Source organism: Saccharomyces mikatae (genome assembly GCF_947241705.1).
Source record: "Saccharomyces mikatae IFO 1815 strain IFO1815 genome assembly, chromosome: 7".
Taxonomy (NCBI): domain Eukaryota; kingdom Fungi; phylum Ascomycota; class Saccharomycetes; order Saccharomycetales; family Saccharomycetaceae; genus Saccharomyces; species Saccharomyces mikatae.
This window is the reverse complement of record NC_079262.1, coordinates 376,615-390,766: the sequence shown is the minus strand read 5'-3', so window position 1 is coordinate 390,766 and position 14,152 is coordinate 376,615. Positions and strand designations below refer to the sequence as shown.

Sequence of the window (14,152 nt, the reverse complement as noted above, 5' to 3'; positions counted from 1 at the left end):
AATGAAAGGGGGAGGAAGAACGAGACTTCTCTTCACGCATATTGTGTGCAAGAAAGCGTTGCTGTTTCACATCAGCCGAAGCATGTGGACAAAACAACAAGGAATAATAGCGGGGGGAAGGAACATGAAAAAAATTCTGATCTTACCGTCCATATATGTAACATAACAAGAACAATTCTCTATTTGCAGCAAAAGTCAAAAAAGGAATGTATAATATTGTTTTTTTCCCTTCTTTTTAATGTTAAATATTATATAAATGCGTATATGTTCAATTTATAATTAACGAAGAAAACTAAAAAAATAATGAAGATGAACACGGGCTGCATCGAATTTTGACTTTCAGTGAGTGCTAATCTTCGCGCTTCACATATTTCAATTCGCCGTTAACCACCTTGATGTCTTTAAATTCCTCCAATAAAGTGCTTCCCATTATTTCGAGCGTTTCATTAACCTGCACTTCCCTCTGTACATCCTGATGCTGGCTGTGGGTGTGGTCGTGGGTATGACCGTGCTGGTGTTGATTATGAGGATATTGCTGTGGCCCGTATTGATGTGCTCGCATTTGATGTTCATTGGAGCTCAGATGATGATGGCTTGCATGCTGAAAATCAATAGGATGTTGGACACCATGTGGACCGTCTTGTAAAAACTTCATTTCATCAATAAACTTCGTCGAAGAGTTGCTAACTAAAGCTTCTTGTTTCAAAAGAGAATTACTTAGGTCAGTAATATTATGTTGAAAGTTCAGTGGACGCGATGTGTTATTTGGAATGCCTGCATTAGTATGGTTAGCCGTATCAAAATGCGTCAAATACTGTAAGATATACTCATTATGTTCTTGAGAACTGTTGGCAAATTTATCAATGCTCTCTTGATTTTCCTGATGCGCTCCATCTGGAACATGATGAACTGGGGGAGCATTATTGAGAATTTGGCTGAAATCAGCTTCTGAAGTCAGATATGGAGAATGAACGAAATCATCCGACTCTCCTTCAAATTCATTATTTGTATTTGTAGTCAATGGGGAGAATAGTATAGATGAACAATCATCCAACTGGTCGAAGACTTGTCTTGGATGAGTGGGCCCACTATGCGGTGATTTCGTGAATATGTTAGTAAAGTCGATTTCGTTCAAATTCGTTACGGTATTTGGTTTGAAGTCGGATGCCGGAAGCGGCAAGATTTCATTTATATTAAATGGGTCGTCAATATATCCTGAAAATGCATTAGACGAATGCAGCGAAGATGTTGGAGTGCCCGTCTTGCGCAATCTTGATTTAGTAGTGAGAAAGTTTTGCATGGTAGTTCTTTTTAAGAGTGTATCCTTATTCTTGCACTGGCTTTTTGGTTTTCTTACGTTATTGGTATTGATACTACCGGTGCTATTTACAGGGGGGAGACATGTTCTCTTAGATGCGTTTGACGAATCCAGAGATGTAGATGATACAGATGAAGAAGACGCAGACGAATTTACGTTACTGTTAGTAGGCAAGACAACGTTAAAACTTTGTATTTCATTCGTTAGACCACAATCACAAGGGATAGTAGCTGTGGGAATGGGTAAATTGGCCAACGTTCTGTATTCTAGTTCATCAAACTTCTTGACTGCATCCACGTCATTTTCTTTTCTCAACCTCTCTTTGAATTTTTTATACTCTTCAGAATCAGGGTTAAATTTTAGCAAATGTGAATGGTTATTATTCATAACAACAATACTCCATCTTTTTCTCTTCAACGAATACGTAGCTCGTACTCTGAAGGGACAATTATTGAACCTCGACACACATCTCTTCTTCTTTGGTATTACAGAGGATGTTAAATCGGGTGATGATTGAGGACCATTAGTTGACAACATGAAATTCGACCCACTCGTATATTTTAATTCATCATCATTAATATGTGATTTTTCCTCTTCTTGGTCGTGTTCGCTAGAATTATCTTTTCTTTTCCTCCTTGCGTTCCTTCCTCTTTTAGCAGCTTTGCATTTGAACACCACTTTAAACGTATCCGATCTCTCTATCACAAGCTCTATCCCTTGAGGATAAAAGATTTTTTGTAACCATGGCTTGATATCAGACTTGTCTTTAAAGTTGGGTACTGGATCTAAATGGATCAAATTGTTTTGATTCAGCTTTTCTTGCTGATGAATATGTCCCATAGTATCTGTCGGTGATGTTGATGTGTGAATATGCAAATTATTATTAGGGGAAGATGAGCTTTTGAAGTTGAGGGACATTATGGCAGACGGCAGTGGGGCTGGATTTGCATTTGCGTCACTCCCATTGGAATTATTTATATATTCATTAGTGCTTTTAGGCAGCGGATACACGAAAGATGACACATGATTGTCAGACGAGCCAATGGGTGAAACAGGTTCTATATGGCCGGGATTAAAGCCTTCCATTGTCGTAAATATGTTCCTATAATTTTCTGTCTTGTGAAAGCGTAATTTTTAGACTTGTATCAAAACCCTCTAATATAGCATGAATCGTTATTTATCACTCCCAACTAACTTGCGATAATTTGCCTTCCTTTCTTATTCGTTCCTATCGATTTACTCTTTTGCTAGGGAGCTTAAGTCACTATTAGCTTTTTCCACAAACAAAAGAACGAAGGTAATAGGCGTTACTTTTGGGAATTTCTAAAGAATATTTAAGTATATTTGCAGAATTGGCCCTCTTCTCTTACTTCTCTCTATCGTGTTGGATGGAATGTAGTGGTTTATATTACAACTTTTAGGAGTTGCGTATTATTTATGATTCCTTTCTGCTTCGGTAATCTGAAGTATATATTCTCGAGAACGAGATAGGGGAGAAATGAATACTAATGAGCTTGACGATGAGGAGATCGTTTCCGTTTCGTCTCGATTACCCTTTCATCTAACGGTCAATATAAGTACGCCAACTTGCGCTAAAACGCCCAATTTGACCCCAGTTCACTCGACAAGCCCTTCTCAGACTCTCACTAGCTCGAATAAAGAGAACTCTTCACGACTCATCGACTTGGCATTTTCCGGGTGCAGTTCAAACCTTGCTCGTGTGCGGCGGTGTGAGGTGCATGGGTTCCGGTGTTTTTTCACTGCACTCCGCGGCTTACGCGACTGTTTCTTGAAAATATACTATGTTATTGACTATATACGCTGATTAGTGGTCCTGGTTCCGGTGCTACTTTTTGGCCCGTTTAAGCAGATGGTGATCGTTGTACTCTACTGGGTCCTGAATTTCAACTATAGCCGGTTCCGGTATTTCCTCTACGTATCTCTTCTTGGCGTTCTCTGGGGTTGTGCTGACCTGGTTTGTGTAGCCGTGATCATTGAAGTTTGATGAATTGCCGGTCGCTTTAGTGCTTTCTGTCGGGCTAAACTTTATATCGGGAGACACATTTGTGCTTTCTTCATCGTTTTTGCTGCTGTCGTTTAGCGTGTGGTCATCTACAGTGAGGAAAGGCGTTAGTCCGCTTTCATTTTTGTTTGGATTAATAGCGCCACTGACACTGGCACTTCCGTGCTGATGGTCATTATCATTAGGCATAGGCAAGGGTGTGGAACCACTGCCATTGGATGGAACAGAATGAACGGAGTTTGGGGAATTGGACTCTCCAGTTAAATAGTCTTGTAGATTGAAACCGGGACTATTAACATTGGTGGCAGGTTCCGTGTTAGAATTAGTGTGAGTTAAGGATACTTTGTTGCTAAAAGACTTATTGGGATACCCCGGAGAAAGTATGTGAACCATGTTTTCCAAGTTCTGGAGCCTTGTGTCTTGTTCATCTATATTCCGATGCACGTTGTCCAAGAACAGATCGCTTTCGTTATGCTTATTGTCATTAGCATGCGAGTCTTTTTTCAGATCGTCATCAGAAAGCATCGTAAATCTACTTGGGTCAAAGGTATGTTGATTGGTCTGGTTATTAGGATTTGTAGTAAAATGTCTAAAATCTGTGTCTTCCTCTTCGTCATCGTCAAAAGGAATTTCCGATATTTTGCCGTCATTTTTGGAATCAATATTAAACGGCGTTAGGCTAGGATTTTCACTCGACGTCGATGAGTTCGCTCTGTTCTTCAAAAGGTATCTTTGTTTATATGGCCTTATTGGTGAGCCAGCATTATTGCCGGAATTATAATTGTTCAGGTTGTTGGCAAGGTTCGTATTGAATATAATGTCATTAATTATGTCGTTGTTGTTTTTGATGCTTTCATCTATGTTTTTCTTTCTATTTGTTGTATTCGAACTAGTGGTATTAATAGTGTTACTATCATTGTTGGAGCCCACATTACCACGAATGTTGGCTGTAGCATCAATGAATGTATTGCGGTCATCATTTATGAAGGAGTCGTTAGACTTTAGCTCATCTATAGTGCCTGTATTCTCGTGATGCAACCCAATATTACTTGTACCACTGAGGTTTTCATTATTAGCTTTCGGATCTCCCAGCCCATCCATAATCATCTTTGGATCTAAATGTGGGACTATCGATGTTAAAAATCTAAACATCTTTTCCAAAGCTTGCTGTTGTGTTCTGTGTCTTTCTCTTGCCATCATGTTCTCTTTCCATAACAATTCGTTATCTTTGTTTATTCTTAATAAATCTTTGGAAATAGCAATTTGGTTGTATTTTATTTGTTCTAGTTCACCTAAGATCGCAGTAACATCGTTCTTTTCTCCAAGGTTTGCTTCATTCATTAACCTTAGTGTTTTCCCCTGCAGTAAATGGCTATTGGAAAAAAATGCGTTGCTACTAATGTTGTTATTGTTATTATTGATTCCTGCAGCACTATCCACTGAGATGTTGCTCCCGCTCATTGAATTGCCGTTCCCAGTGGGACTACTGTGATTATTAGAGGATCCCTTTTGTCTAATAATTCTTTCCAACAAATCTTCTCTGCCTCTAATGAAGTTTTCATTTTCAAACTGCCATTTGTCATCTGAACTACTTTGAATTGATCCTGATTTAACATCTTGGACTTTATGCCATCCGTACATGTTTAGTTGTCTCACGAAAGAAGCGAAATTGGAATGTTTGAAGTACTTCGGTAAAATTTGATGAACAAATTCTTCTCTGTTCGTAACGATAAAGGATTTTCCATCCTTTGCCCACTGTATAAGTTTTGTATTGGAATCATCATTTAGCATGCTCCATAGCTTATTAACGAATGCAGGCCTAGACTTGTGAGATTGATATCTTCTTGTAGCTTGACGGGGCTGTGCGTTATTTGTTCCACTGGAAGATTGTGCCCTGTATACAGCATGCTGTTGTAGTAAGTTGGGACTTTGTCCATAAGGAACTGGTGGATGCGCGAGTAGTTTAGAGGACAATAGGGTGTTACTGGTATTGGAATTCTCTCTGTTATTGTGACCATATAGATTGCTTTGATAAATTCCCAATGGTGTGCCCCTCCTTACCAAATGTGTACTAGTAGATGGCTTTCTTGAATCATTGAAAAAGGAGGAAGAAGGTACCGGCGATACTGCTGACTGCGGGTCTAAGGAGGGATTTATGATGTCTTCAATGGCAGTGGAGGATATAGTACTTGCATCAGTACGATCATTGGTGAAAATATCGTTCGGTTGTAAGATTTTTTCAATGTCATCATCATTCAAGCTTGGTAAAGGCTCAATACGGGGAGCATCGCTTATGTTTGACTCATTGGTCGTCCCAGTATTTGCAACATTATTCATGGCGCTAATAGTTTAGCTCTTCTTTTATAATCTTTCCTTTCTCCTTATCCAACAAGTCGTAATATACACCTCTATCTCGTTGCCTTTCTCAACCCCGAATAGTACTGGTAGATGCTACCAAGTGGCAAAATCTCTCCCAAAATTTCCAGTTTATCTAGTTTTCGTAGTCGCAAAAATACTGTGGTGAATGGGTTTCAATCTCCTTCAACGACTTTTTTTCGCATCTACTTTTGCTGCTATAACCCCTAACAAATATCAATGAATGAAGGTGACTAGTAATACCTCAAAGCCTAGCCTGTGTGATGATATTGCGAACCCATAGCTATAGATTGCCATTACATGAGGACCTTTCTTACTCTGATCCAGCTTGTTCACTGGGGGAAAAGCGCGACGCGCAATAAATTTCAAACAAAGAACACATGATATGTAACTCAATAACATCTCAAAGTTCTTTCACAAAGGCATCCCGTGACACCAGTATATTACGTGATAGTAGACAGATTTCATTGAGAAAACTCTAGTTGGTACTAATTTTGGAAAAGATCGTACTATCACGACTGACATAAACTCCTCTCAATTGAACATCGTCCTGGCGGCTCGCAGATAAAAAAGAAAAACTCTATAAGTTAGGTGTGTTTTTAACGTCATGAGTATGGAAGATGATGTAATTGATGGCATTTTCAAGTATGCATGGGACCAAATTGACAAGCCTATTAGTGGGGACTTTATATATGGTAAAGATTTACCAAAGTTAATCGAGATTATTGAAGATATATTTCAAAAGGCGCAAAAGAATGGGTCTTATGATCTTCGATTACCATTATTTTCTGGAATCAATACAGATTTATTTCGCACATTTTCTAATACAAAGACATTCTTTAAGATACACAAAGAAGAATTTGATGATATCTTTTTCAATTTGATTAATCGTTCGTTCAAGGAAGTTCTAGAAGACGCATTCATTGATTTAGATTACATTCCACGTGACTTTCTGGTAAGTGTGGATTCGAAATCATCTTCAGAATCCCTAGTTGAGAATAAAAATAAGAATATTCAAGAACGTGGGGTATTAACGCCCGGAAGGAAGCCCACTGAACCACCTAGCAAAGTGGTCAACCAAAACAATATAGGAGACGCATCAAAGGTGCAAGTGGAAGAATTGCAAAGGGAACTGAATACGAAGCAAAAATTACTCCAGGAGAATGAAAGACAGGTAAACGAATTGAAAAGAAGACTTGAAATTTATCACGAGAAGTACGCTTCTATACATCAACAATTCAGTGACTTACAGAAAACTAGACAAGCAGAAAACAATCAAGATTTCCCTAGAACGGCTGACTCCGAATCATCCATCGTTGCTGGAATTGATCAAAAAGCCATTCTAGAAGAGTTCAAAAGTAGACTACAGAGACAAACGGACACTATATCATTTTTGAAGGATCAAATACGGCGAGAACGAGGATTAAATTACAGCAACGATAAAGTAGCACTTTTAAAGCGAAAGTCCTCAATTTCTGAAGGTGATTTCATTTCAAATAATTATGCTGACCTGTTTTCATCTCGTTTATGGGTAAAAGCAATAATAAGAATTTTAATCTGCTTCCTCCTCCTGGCCGGTGTGTTTCCATACATTAAAAAACTCTTTTATGGCCATGATACGCCTTCTCAAAACTCAAGGTTACAGTTATCATGGTGGGAAAGTAGTGGCATATTAAGCAAAATTGTGTGGTTCTTTGAAGATCACACGGATTTAGAAACAGAATACGCTTCAACTGCCAAGGTAGATGATGCTTATAGCAAAGTATTCGGCATATAGTCCTTGGAATTTCCAACAATTGGGTAATATAACATGAAATAGTTAAATATAACTTTCATGATAGCTTTGAACATAAAATAGCTAAATCGTTGATATGAATCCATGACAAATCGCTAGTCCTAACTATTTTTTTTTAGGTCTGCCGCCGTCATGAATGAAAAAAATGAAAAACTCGCTTTTCGAAGTATAAAAAGGATGAACAGAACAAGTTTACGACACTCTTGATCTTTTCTTCTTTCCAAATTTAAATATAATCTTATACTTAAAAGGTGTATGGTTTTATAAGTATTCAAATGATAAGAGATATAGTGTGGCAACATAAATATGACAGGTAGATGTTTTATGTCTCATGAGTTCATGTGATATTTCACGTTACACCTCAAATATGTAAATCTTCGATTTAAGATGAAGAAGTGGATAGGGGAAAATGTGTTCATTTAGTGATGATACTGCCGATTCTGGCATTCCAAAAAGTGACTAGCATTATAAATGCGATGTTGTCAACTTAAATTACACCATCTTTCGGGGCTGAATATTGAATACAACTCTTTATCCTTTTCTTCTATCTCTATCTATCTCTCTATCTATCTCTTGAGGCTCGACTGAGCTAATATGTCTCAATAATCTTTATTTAATTTGAATATATTGATGATGAAACCTAAGAAAATATTCCGCAGTAATGAAACAGTTACTATATTACACCCATGCATTTGTGACATCCGTACCTTTTCTTCTAAGTTAACGGTAAAATAATTTGGAAAACTCGTCGGCATCAGACGCAGCGGCTTTCGAATATCATCACCACCTGAATCTGTCTGCTAACATCATCCTTTTTGGTATACTAAGAGATTCGAGCTATTAAACTTATTTTTCATTTAACAAATAGTGTATTATTTAGACAAACAACCAAGCAAATTAAGATCACAATGGCCGCTGAGTATGTACTTTGATTTTTGTTCTACTACACTATTTCGTGATGTATCCAGAGAGGTGTACTGGTTTCCACAAGTTACGTTGAGAGAAGAGAATATTCCCGCTTCAATAGCACTATCGCACACACTTACATTTACTTTCAAATTGTGAATATTCACGAGATGATTTTTCGTAGGGGATTACCTTTTACTAGGTCAAAGACAATTTTAGTTGACAACGTTGAGAAAGAATCTTATATATCTCGATTGTTACTATAAGTTTCACCACTAAACAACAATTTTGATTTAGACGTTTTTCTCAAGTTCCATCTTCTAAGTGTCTCTGTTTTACTCCCTTCATTCGAATGAAAAGTGGTGTTTTCAATTCGATGTAACTTTGTAGAAAAAGTATACTACTTGATGCTTACGTGAATTTACTTTAATATATGTTCTATCATGCTAACAAAAGTTCATCGTTTAATTTTATTACAGAAAAATCTTGACCCCAGAATCTCAATTGAAGAAGTCTAAGGCTCAACAAAAGACTGCTGAACAAGTTGCTGCTGAAAGAGCTGCTCGTAAAGCCGTATGTTAAAACTTTATTAGAATTTGTGTTTTATGCTGCTATAAAATAACTTTATTGAAATTAATGTTTACCCACATGCATTGTTTGTCAGTTTCATGGTTAATATGCTAACAATCGCAATGTCTTCCCTACCAATGGTATTCAATTATTGCGCTATTTGCTCTTACTGTTTATTTTCTCATTTTATGATGAAAATCCTTTGTATCCCAATACATGTTCGACTAGTCATTGACGATGCTGTCGTAACTTATCACCATCTTTCGACTGATAATGAGAAAAAAATAGAGAGTAAAAAAGGGCGATATTTGTGGTACTGGATTTGAGGATATTGCTATGATTGACGTAGCTGACATGTCATTGAGGTAATAATGCTGTTGATTATCTGCATAACAACGTTTTTTATTTCGTATCATTATACTAACATCAATTAACTGCTTCATTTTTTACTTTTTTATTCAGGCCAACAAGGAAAAAAGAGCTATCATTTTAGAAAGAAACGCTGCTTACCAAAAGGAATACGAAACTGCTGAAAGAGACATCATCCAAGCCAAACGTGATGCAAAGGCTGCTGGTTCTTACTACGTCGAAGCTCAACACAAGTTGGTCTTTGTTGTCAGAATCAAGGGTATTAACAAGATCCCACCTAAGCCAAGAAAGGTCCTACAATTGCTAAGATTGACCAGAATCAACTCTGGTACTTTCGTCAAAGTTACCAAGGCTACTTTGGAATTGTTGAAATTGATCGAGCCATACGTTGCCTACGGTTACCCATCCTACTCTACTATCAGACAATTGGTCTACAAGAGAGGTTTCGGTAAGATCAACAAGCAAAGAGTTCCATTGTCCGACAACGCTATCATCGAAGCTAACTTGGGTAAGTACGGTATCTTGTCCATTGACGATTTAATTCATGAAATCATCACTGTTGGTCCACACTTCAAGCAAGCTAACAACTTCTTGTGGCCATTCAAGTTGTCTAACCCATCTGGTGGTTGGGGTGTCCCAAGAAAGTTCAAGCACTTTATCCAAGGTGGTTCTTTCGGTAACCGTGAAGAATTCATCAACAAATTGATCAAGTCCATGAACTAAGCTAGTTGAAAGACGTGTACCATCATATAACTAAGCTCATTCTATCTATAGTTTTATGTAGTTCTGTTATTCACTAGTTTGTATATTGTACCTTTATATTAATACGGGATTTCGTCACTAATGACCAAGGATTGGATTTGTTTTACTTTCTTCACATGCGCAGAGCCTATATAACGAAAAAAAACCGAAGATAAGCAGTCGTGACTTCTCTGGGCTGCCGATACAACGGGCGTTAAATAATGTATTCAGAAACAGCCCTGTATATCTATAAAGAAGGTATCTGTGCATGTGATATATAACTTGTAAAAAAAATTGTTATCTTAAAACTATCAATAGAATATATTTCTGTGTTAACGGGCTGACTTACTCAAAGATCGACATCTCGAAGAACGATGAGTATCCGTAATGATAATACATCCGGTGACTATATGGTGCCAGACCAGTCTTCGAACAATTATGTGCACAAAAGAGACTTAAGAGTCGAGGAAGAAATGAAGCCATTGGATGACATGAATGGAAAGGGAGTTGTGGCCGGGGATGGTGAAGTACATCTAAGGAAGTCGTTCTCTCTATGGTCCATCCTTGGTGTCGGGTTTGGGTTGACTAATTCATGGTTCGGTATTTCTACGTCAATGGTCGCGGGCATATCTTCTGGTGGGCCCATGATGATTGTTTACGGTATAATTATTGTTGCACTGATATCTATTTGTATTGGTACTTCTCTGGGGGAACTATCGTCTGCGTATCCTCACGCCGGCGGTCAGTTTTGGTGGTCCTTGAAGCTAGCCCCTCCTAAGTATAAAAGATTTGCAGCCTTCATGTGTGGTTCCTTTGCCTATGCTGGGTCTGTGTTCACGAGTGCGTCAACTACGTTGGCTGTTGCTACCGAAGTTGTTGGTATGTATGCGTTGATGCACTCTGAATTTACTCCCAAAAGATGGCATATATTCGTTTGTTTTGAATTGTTGCATTTGTTTCTGATGTTTTTTAACTGTTATGGTAAGTCCTTACCCATTATTTCATCTTCATCCCTTTACATATCACTTTTATCCTTTTTCACAATCACAATAACTGTCTTAGCATGTTCCCACGGGAAGTTCAACGATAGTAAGTTCGTTTTTGCTACATTTTATAACGAAACTGGTTGGAAAAATGGTGGTATTGCCTTCATTGTTGGTCTGATTAACCCAGCTTGGTCGTTTTCGTGTCTTGACTGTGCTACTCATATGGCTTTTGAGGTTGAAAAACCGGAAAGAGTTATTCCTATTGCTATTATGGGCACTATTGCCATCGGCTTCGTCACTTCCTTCTGTTATGTCATTGCAATGTTTTTCTCCATCAAAGATCTGGACGGTATCTTGTCATCCACTACAGGTGCCCCAATCTTGGACATTTACAATCAAGCCTTGGGTAATAAATCTGGTGCGATTTTCCTTGGTTGCTTGATTTTATTTACTTCCTTCGGTTGTGTCATTGCCTGTCACACTTGGCAAGCAAGATTATGTTGGTCGTTTTCCAGGGACAACGGCCTGCCATTATCACGTTTATGGTCGCAAGTTAACCCACACACTGGTGTACCTTTAAACGCTCATTTAATGTCGTGCGCATGGATATCACTTATTGGTCTACTTTACTTGGCTTCTAGTACAGCTTTTCAGTCTCTAATTACTGGTTGTATTGCGTTTTTATTGTTATCTTACATCATTCCGGTTGTATGTTTACTCAATAAAAAGCGTGACATAGCACATGGACCATTCTGGCTTGGTAAATTTGGATTTTTCTCAAATATTGTTCTTTTGGGTTGGACTCTCTTCGCTGTGGTATTTTTTTCCTTCCCACCAGTTTTACCTGTAACAAAAGATAATATGAATTACGTTTGTGTTGTTATTGTTGGTTATACTGCGTATTCGATTTTGTACTGGAAATATAAAGGTAAGAAGGAATTTCACGCCGTAGAAGAATCCGAGATTGATCAGACAGACTTTGCTAATCATTTTGATACTATTGAAGATAGTCGAGAATTTTCTCTTGCAGCCTCTGATATTGAAGTAGAAAACGAACACGTTCCGTGGGGTAAGAAGTAGTTCTATAATGTTCTTGATCGAACCATTATTTACTTATGTACATACACTATTTGCATAGAAGAATTAAAAATGAAGTTTCTTTTAAGGAAATGGTTTTAGTAACTTATCTCAAATCAGCAACTCAGTCAGGGAGTCTCAGATATTATAACATAAATATCTCTCAGTCTTTGCGCTTCTACAAAATATTGTGACTGTAATTTAAACTTCTTAAATTATTTTTGCGGAAAAAGGAATGAAAATTTTTTCATCTCATCGCCTAAGAAGCAAATAAGAAACTATTAATAATAGACTGACAGTAATACAACAGCATCAAAGTTATACCTTAACTTCCTTCCATACGCTGTTGACGAGTACAAAAGTGGCTATAGTTTGATATTTAACAACGAAAATGACAAAGGAAGAAATTAAAGACAAGAAGAGAAAAGTTGTGGATGAAGAGGTAATTGAGAAGAAGAAGAGTAAAAAACATAAGAAGGATAAAAAGGATAAGAAGGACAGAAAGGAAAAGAAGGATAAAAAACATAAAAAGGAGAAGAAGAGTGATGAAGCGGATGCACCACAGAAAGAGTCTGAAAAGAAACTTGAACCTACTTCTGCAGTGGCTAATGAGTTCTATTCTCAGAGCGAAGCATTAACCAATGTTCCACAAGTAGAAGTTGACGAATATTTCAAGGAGAATGAAGTTGCCGTTGAGGACCCTTCTAACCTGAATCTACGTCCTTTATTATCATTTGATTATCTTTCCTTGGATCCCTCTATTCAAGCAGAAATTTCTAAGTTTCCAAAACCAACACCAATTCAAGCTGTGGCGTGGCCATATTTGTTGTCTGGTAAAGATGTTGTTGGTGTTGCTGAAACTGGTTCTGGAAAGACATTTGCTTTCGGTGTTCCGGCTATTAGTCATTTGATGAATGATCAAAAGAAAAGAGGTATACAGGTTTTAGTAATTTCCCCAACAAGAGAATTGGCTTCCCAAATTTATGATAATTTGATTATATTAACCGACAAAGTTGGTATGCAATGTTGTTGCGTTTACGGTGGTGTTCCAAAGGATGAGCAAAGAAACCAATTAAAGAAGTCACAAGTAGTGGTTGCTACTCCTGGTAGATTATTAGATTTATTACAGGAAGGATCTGTTGATCTTTCTCAAGTAAACTACTTAGTGCTAGATGAAGCAGACAGAATGCTAGAAAAGGGTTTTGAAGAAGATATCAAGAATATCATTAGAGAAACGAATGTATCCAAAAGGCAAACTCTTATGTTTACAGCTACCTGGCCTAAGGAAGTCCGTGAATTGGCTTCCACTTTCATGAAAAATCCAATTAAGGTATCTATTGGTAATACAGATCAATTAACCGCCAATAAAAAAATCACACAGATTGTTGAGGTCGTGGATCCACGCGCAAAAGAGAGAAAGTTATTGGAACTGTTGAAAAAGTACCATTCTGGTCCAAAAAAGAATGAAAAAGTCTTGATTTTTGCCCTTTATAAGAAGGAAGCCGCTCGTGTTGAAAGAAATCTGAAATACAACGGATACAGTGTCGCAGCTATTCATGGTGATTTGTCCCAACAACAAAGAACGCAAGCTTTGAATGAGTTCAAAAGTGGCAAGTCTAACTTGCTATTGGCCACCGACGTTGCGGCAAGAGGTCTGGATATACCAAATGTTAAGACCGTTATTAATTTAACTTTTCCATTAACTGTGGAGGATTATGTCCATAGAATCGGTAGAACCGGTAGAGCTGGTCAAACGGGTACGGCTCACACTCTATTCACTGAACAAGAAAAACATTTGGCTGGTGGGCTGGTTAACGTGTTGAATGGTGCTAATCAACCTGTTCCTGAAGATTTGATAAAGTTCGGTACTCACACCAAAAAGAAGGAACATAGTGCTTATGGTTCATTCTTCAAAGATGTTGATTTGACTAAGAAACCAAAAAAAATCACTTTCGATTAGGAGTTTTCCTTTTCTCTTTCTTAGCTTACTT

The 14,152-nt window shown here is 37.7% G+C and overlaps 6 protein-coding genes across 6 annotated transcripts; 4 read left to right on the top strand and 2 right to left on the bottom strand.

The window, feature by feature from the left end:
* Window positions 1-349: 349 nt before the first annotated feature.
* Window positions 350-2,404, bottom strand: AFT1 (DNA-binding transcription factor AFT1; the record flags this gene model as incomplete). The annotated part of the gene is made up of 1 exon (XM_056222650.1): window positions 350-2,404. One exon carries the CDS (start codon window positions 2,402-2,404, stop codon window positions 350-352), a length of 2,055 nt encoding a protein of 684 aa, XP_056082320.1.
* Window positions 2,405-3,164: 760 nt separating this feature from the next.
* Window positions 3,165-5,678, bottom strand: HSF1 (stress-responsive transcription factor HSF1; the record flags this gene model as incomplete). The annotated part of the gene is made up of 1 exon (XM_056222649.1): window positions 3,165-5,678. One exon carries the CDS (start codon window positions 5,676-5,678, stop codon window positions 3,165-3,167), a length of 2,514 nt encoding a protein of 837 aa, XP_056082319.1.
* A 646-nt stretch (window positions 5,679-6,324) lies between these two features.
* Window positions 6,325-7,494, top strand: MPS2 (Mps2p; the record flags this gene model as incomplete). Its single annotated transcript, XM_056222648.1, has 1 exon — window positions 6,325-7,494. One exon carries the CDS (start codon window positions 6,325-6,327, stop codon window positions 7,492-7,494), a length of 1,170 nt encoding a protein of 389 aa, XP_056082318.1.
* Window positions 7,495-8,420: 926 nt separating this feature from the next.
* On the top strand, window positions 8,421-10,080 carry RPL7A (60S ribosomal protein uL30; the record flags this gene model as incomplete). Its single annotated transcript, XM_056222647.1, has 3 exons — window positions 8,421-8,431; window positions 8,898-8,991; window positions 9,451-10,080. 3 exons carry the CDS (start codon window positions 8,421-8,423, stop codon window positions 10,078-10,080), a joined length of 735 nt encoding a protein of 244 aa, XP_056082317.1.
* A 392-nt stretch (window positions 10,081-10,472) lies between these two features.
* Window positions 10,473-12,164, top strand: HNM1 (Hnm1p; the record flags this gene model as incomplete). The annotated part of the gene is made up of 1 exon (XM_056222646.1): window positions 10,473-12,164. The coding sequence occupies one exon, from the start codon at window positions 10,473-10,475 to the stop codon at window positions 12,162-12,164; it is 1,692 nt and encodes a 563-aa protein (XP_056082316.1).
* A 388-nt stretch (window positions 12,165-12,552) lies between these two features.
* Window positions 12,553-14,121, top strand: DBP3 (RNA-dependent ATPase DBP3; the record flags this gene model as incomplete). Its single annotated transcript, XM_056222645.1, has 1 exon — window positions 12,553-14,121. The coding sequence occupies one exon, from the start codon at window positions 12,553-12,555 to the stop codon at window positions 14,119-14,121; it is 1,569 nt and encodes a 522-aa protein (XP_056082315.1).
* Between the last annotated feature and the right edge of the window lie 31 nt (window positions 14,122-14,152).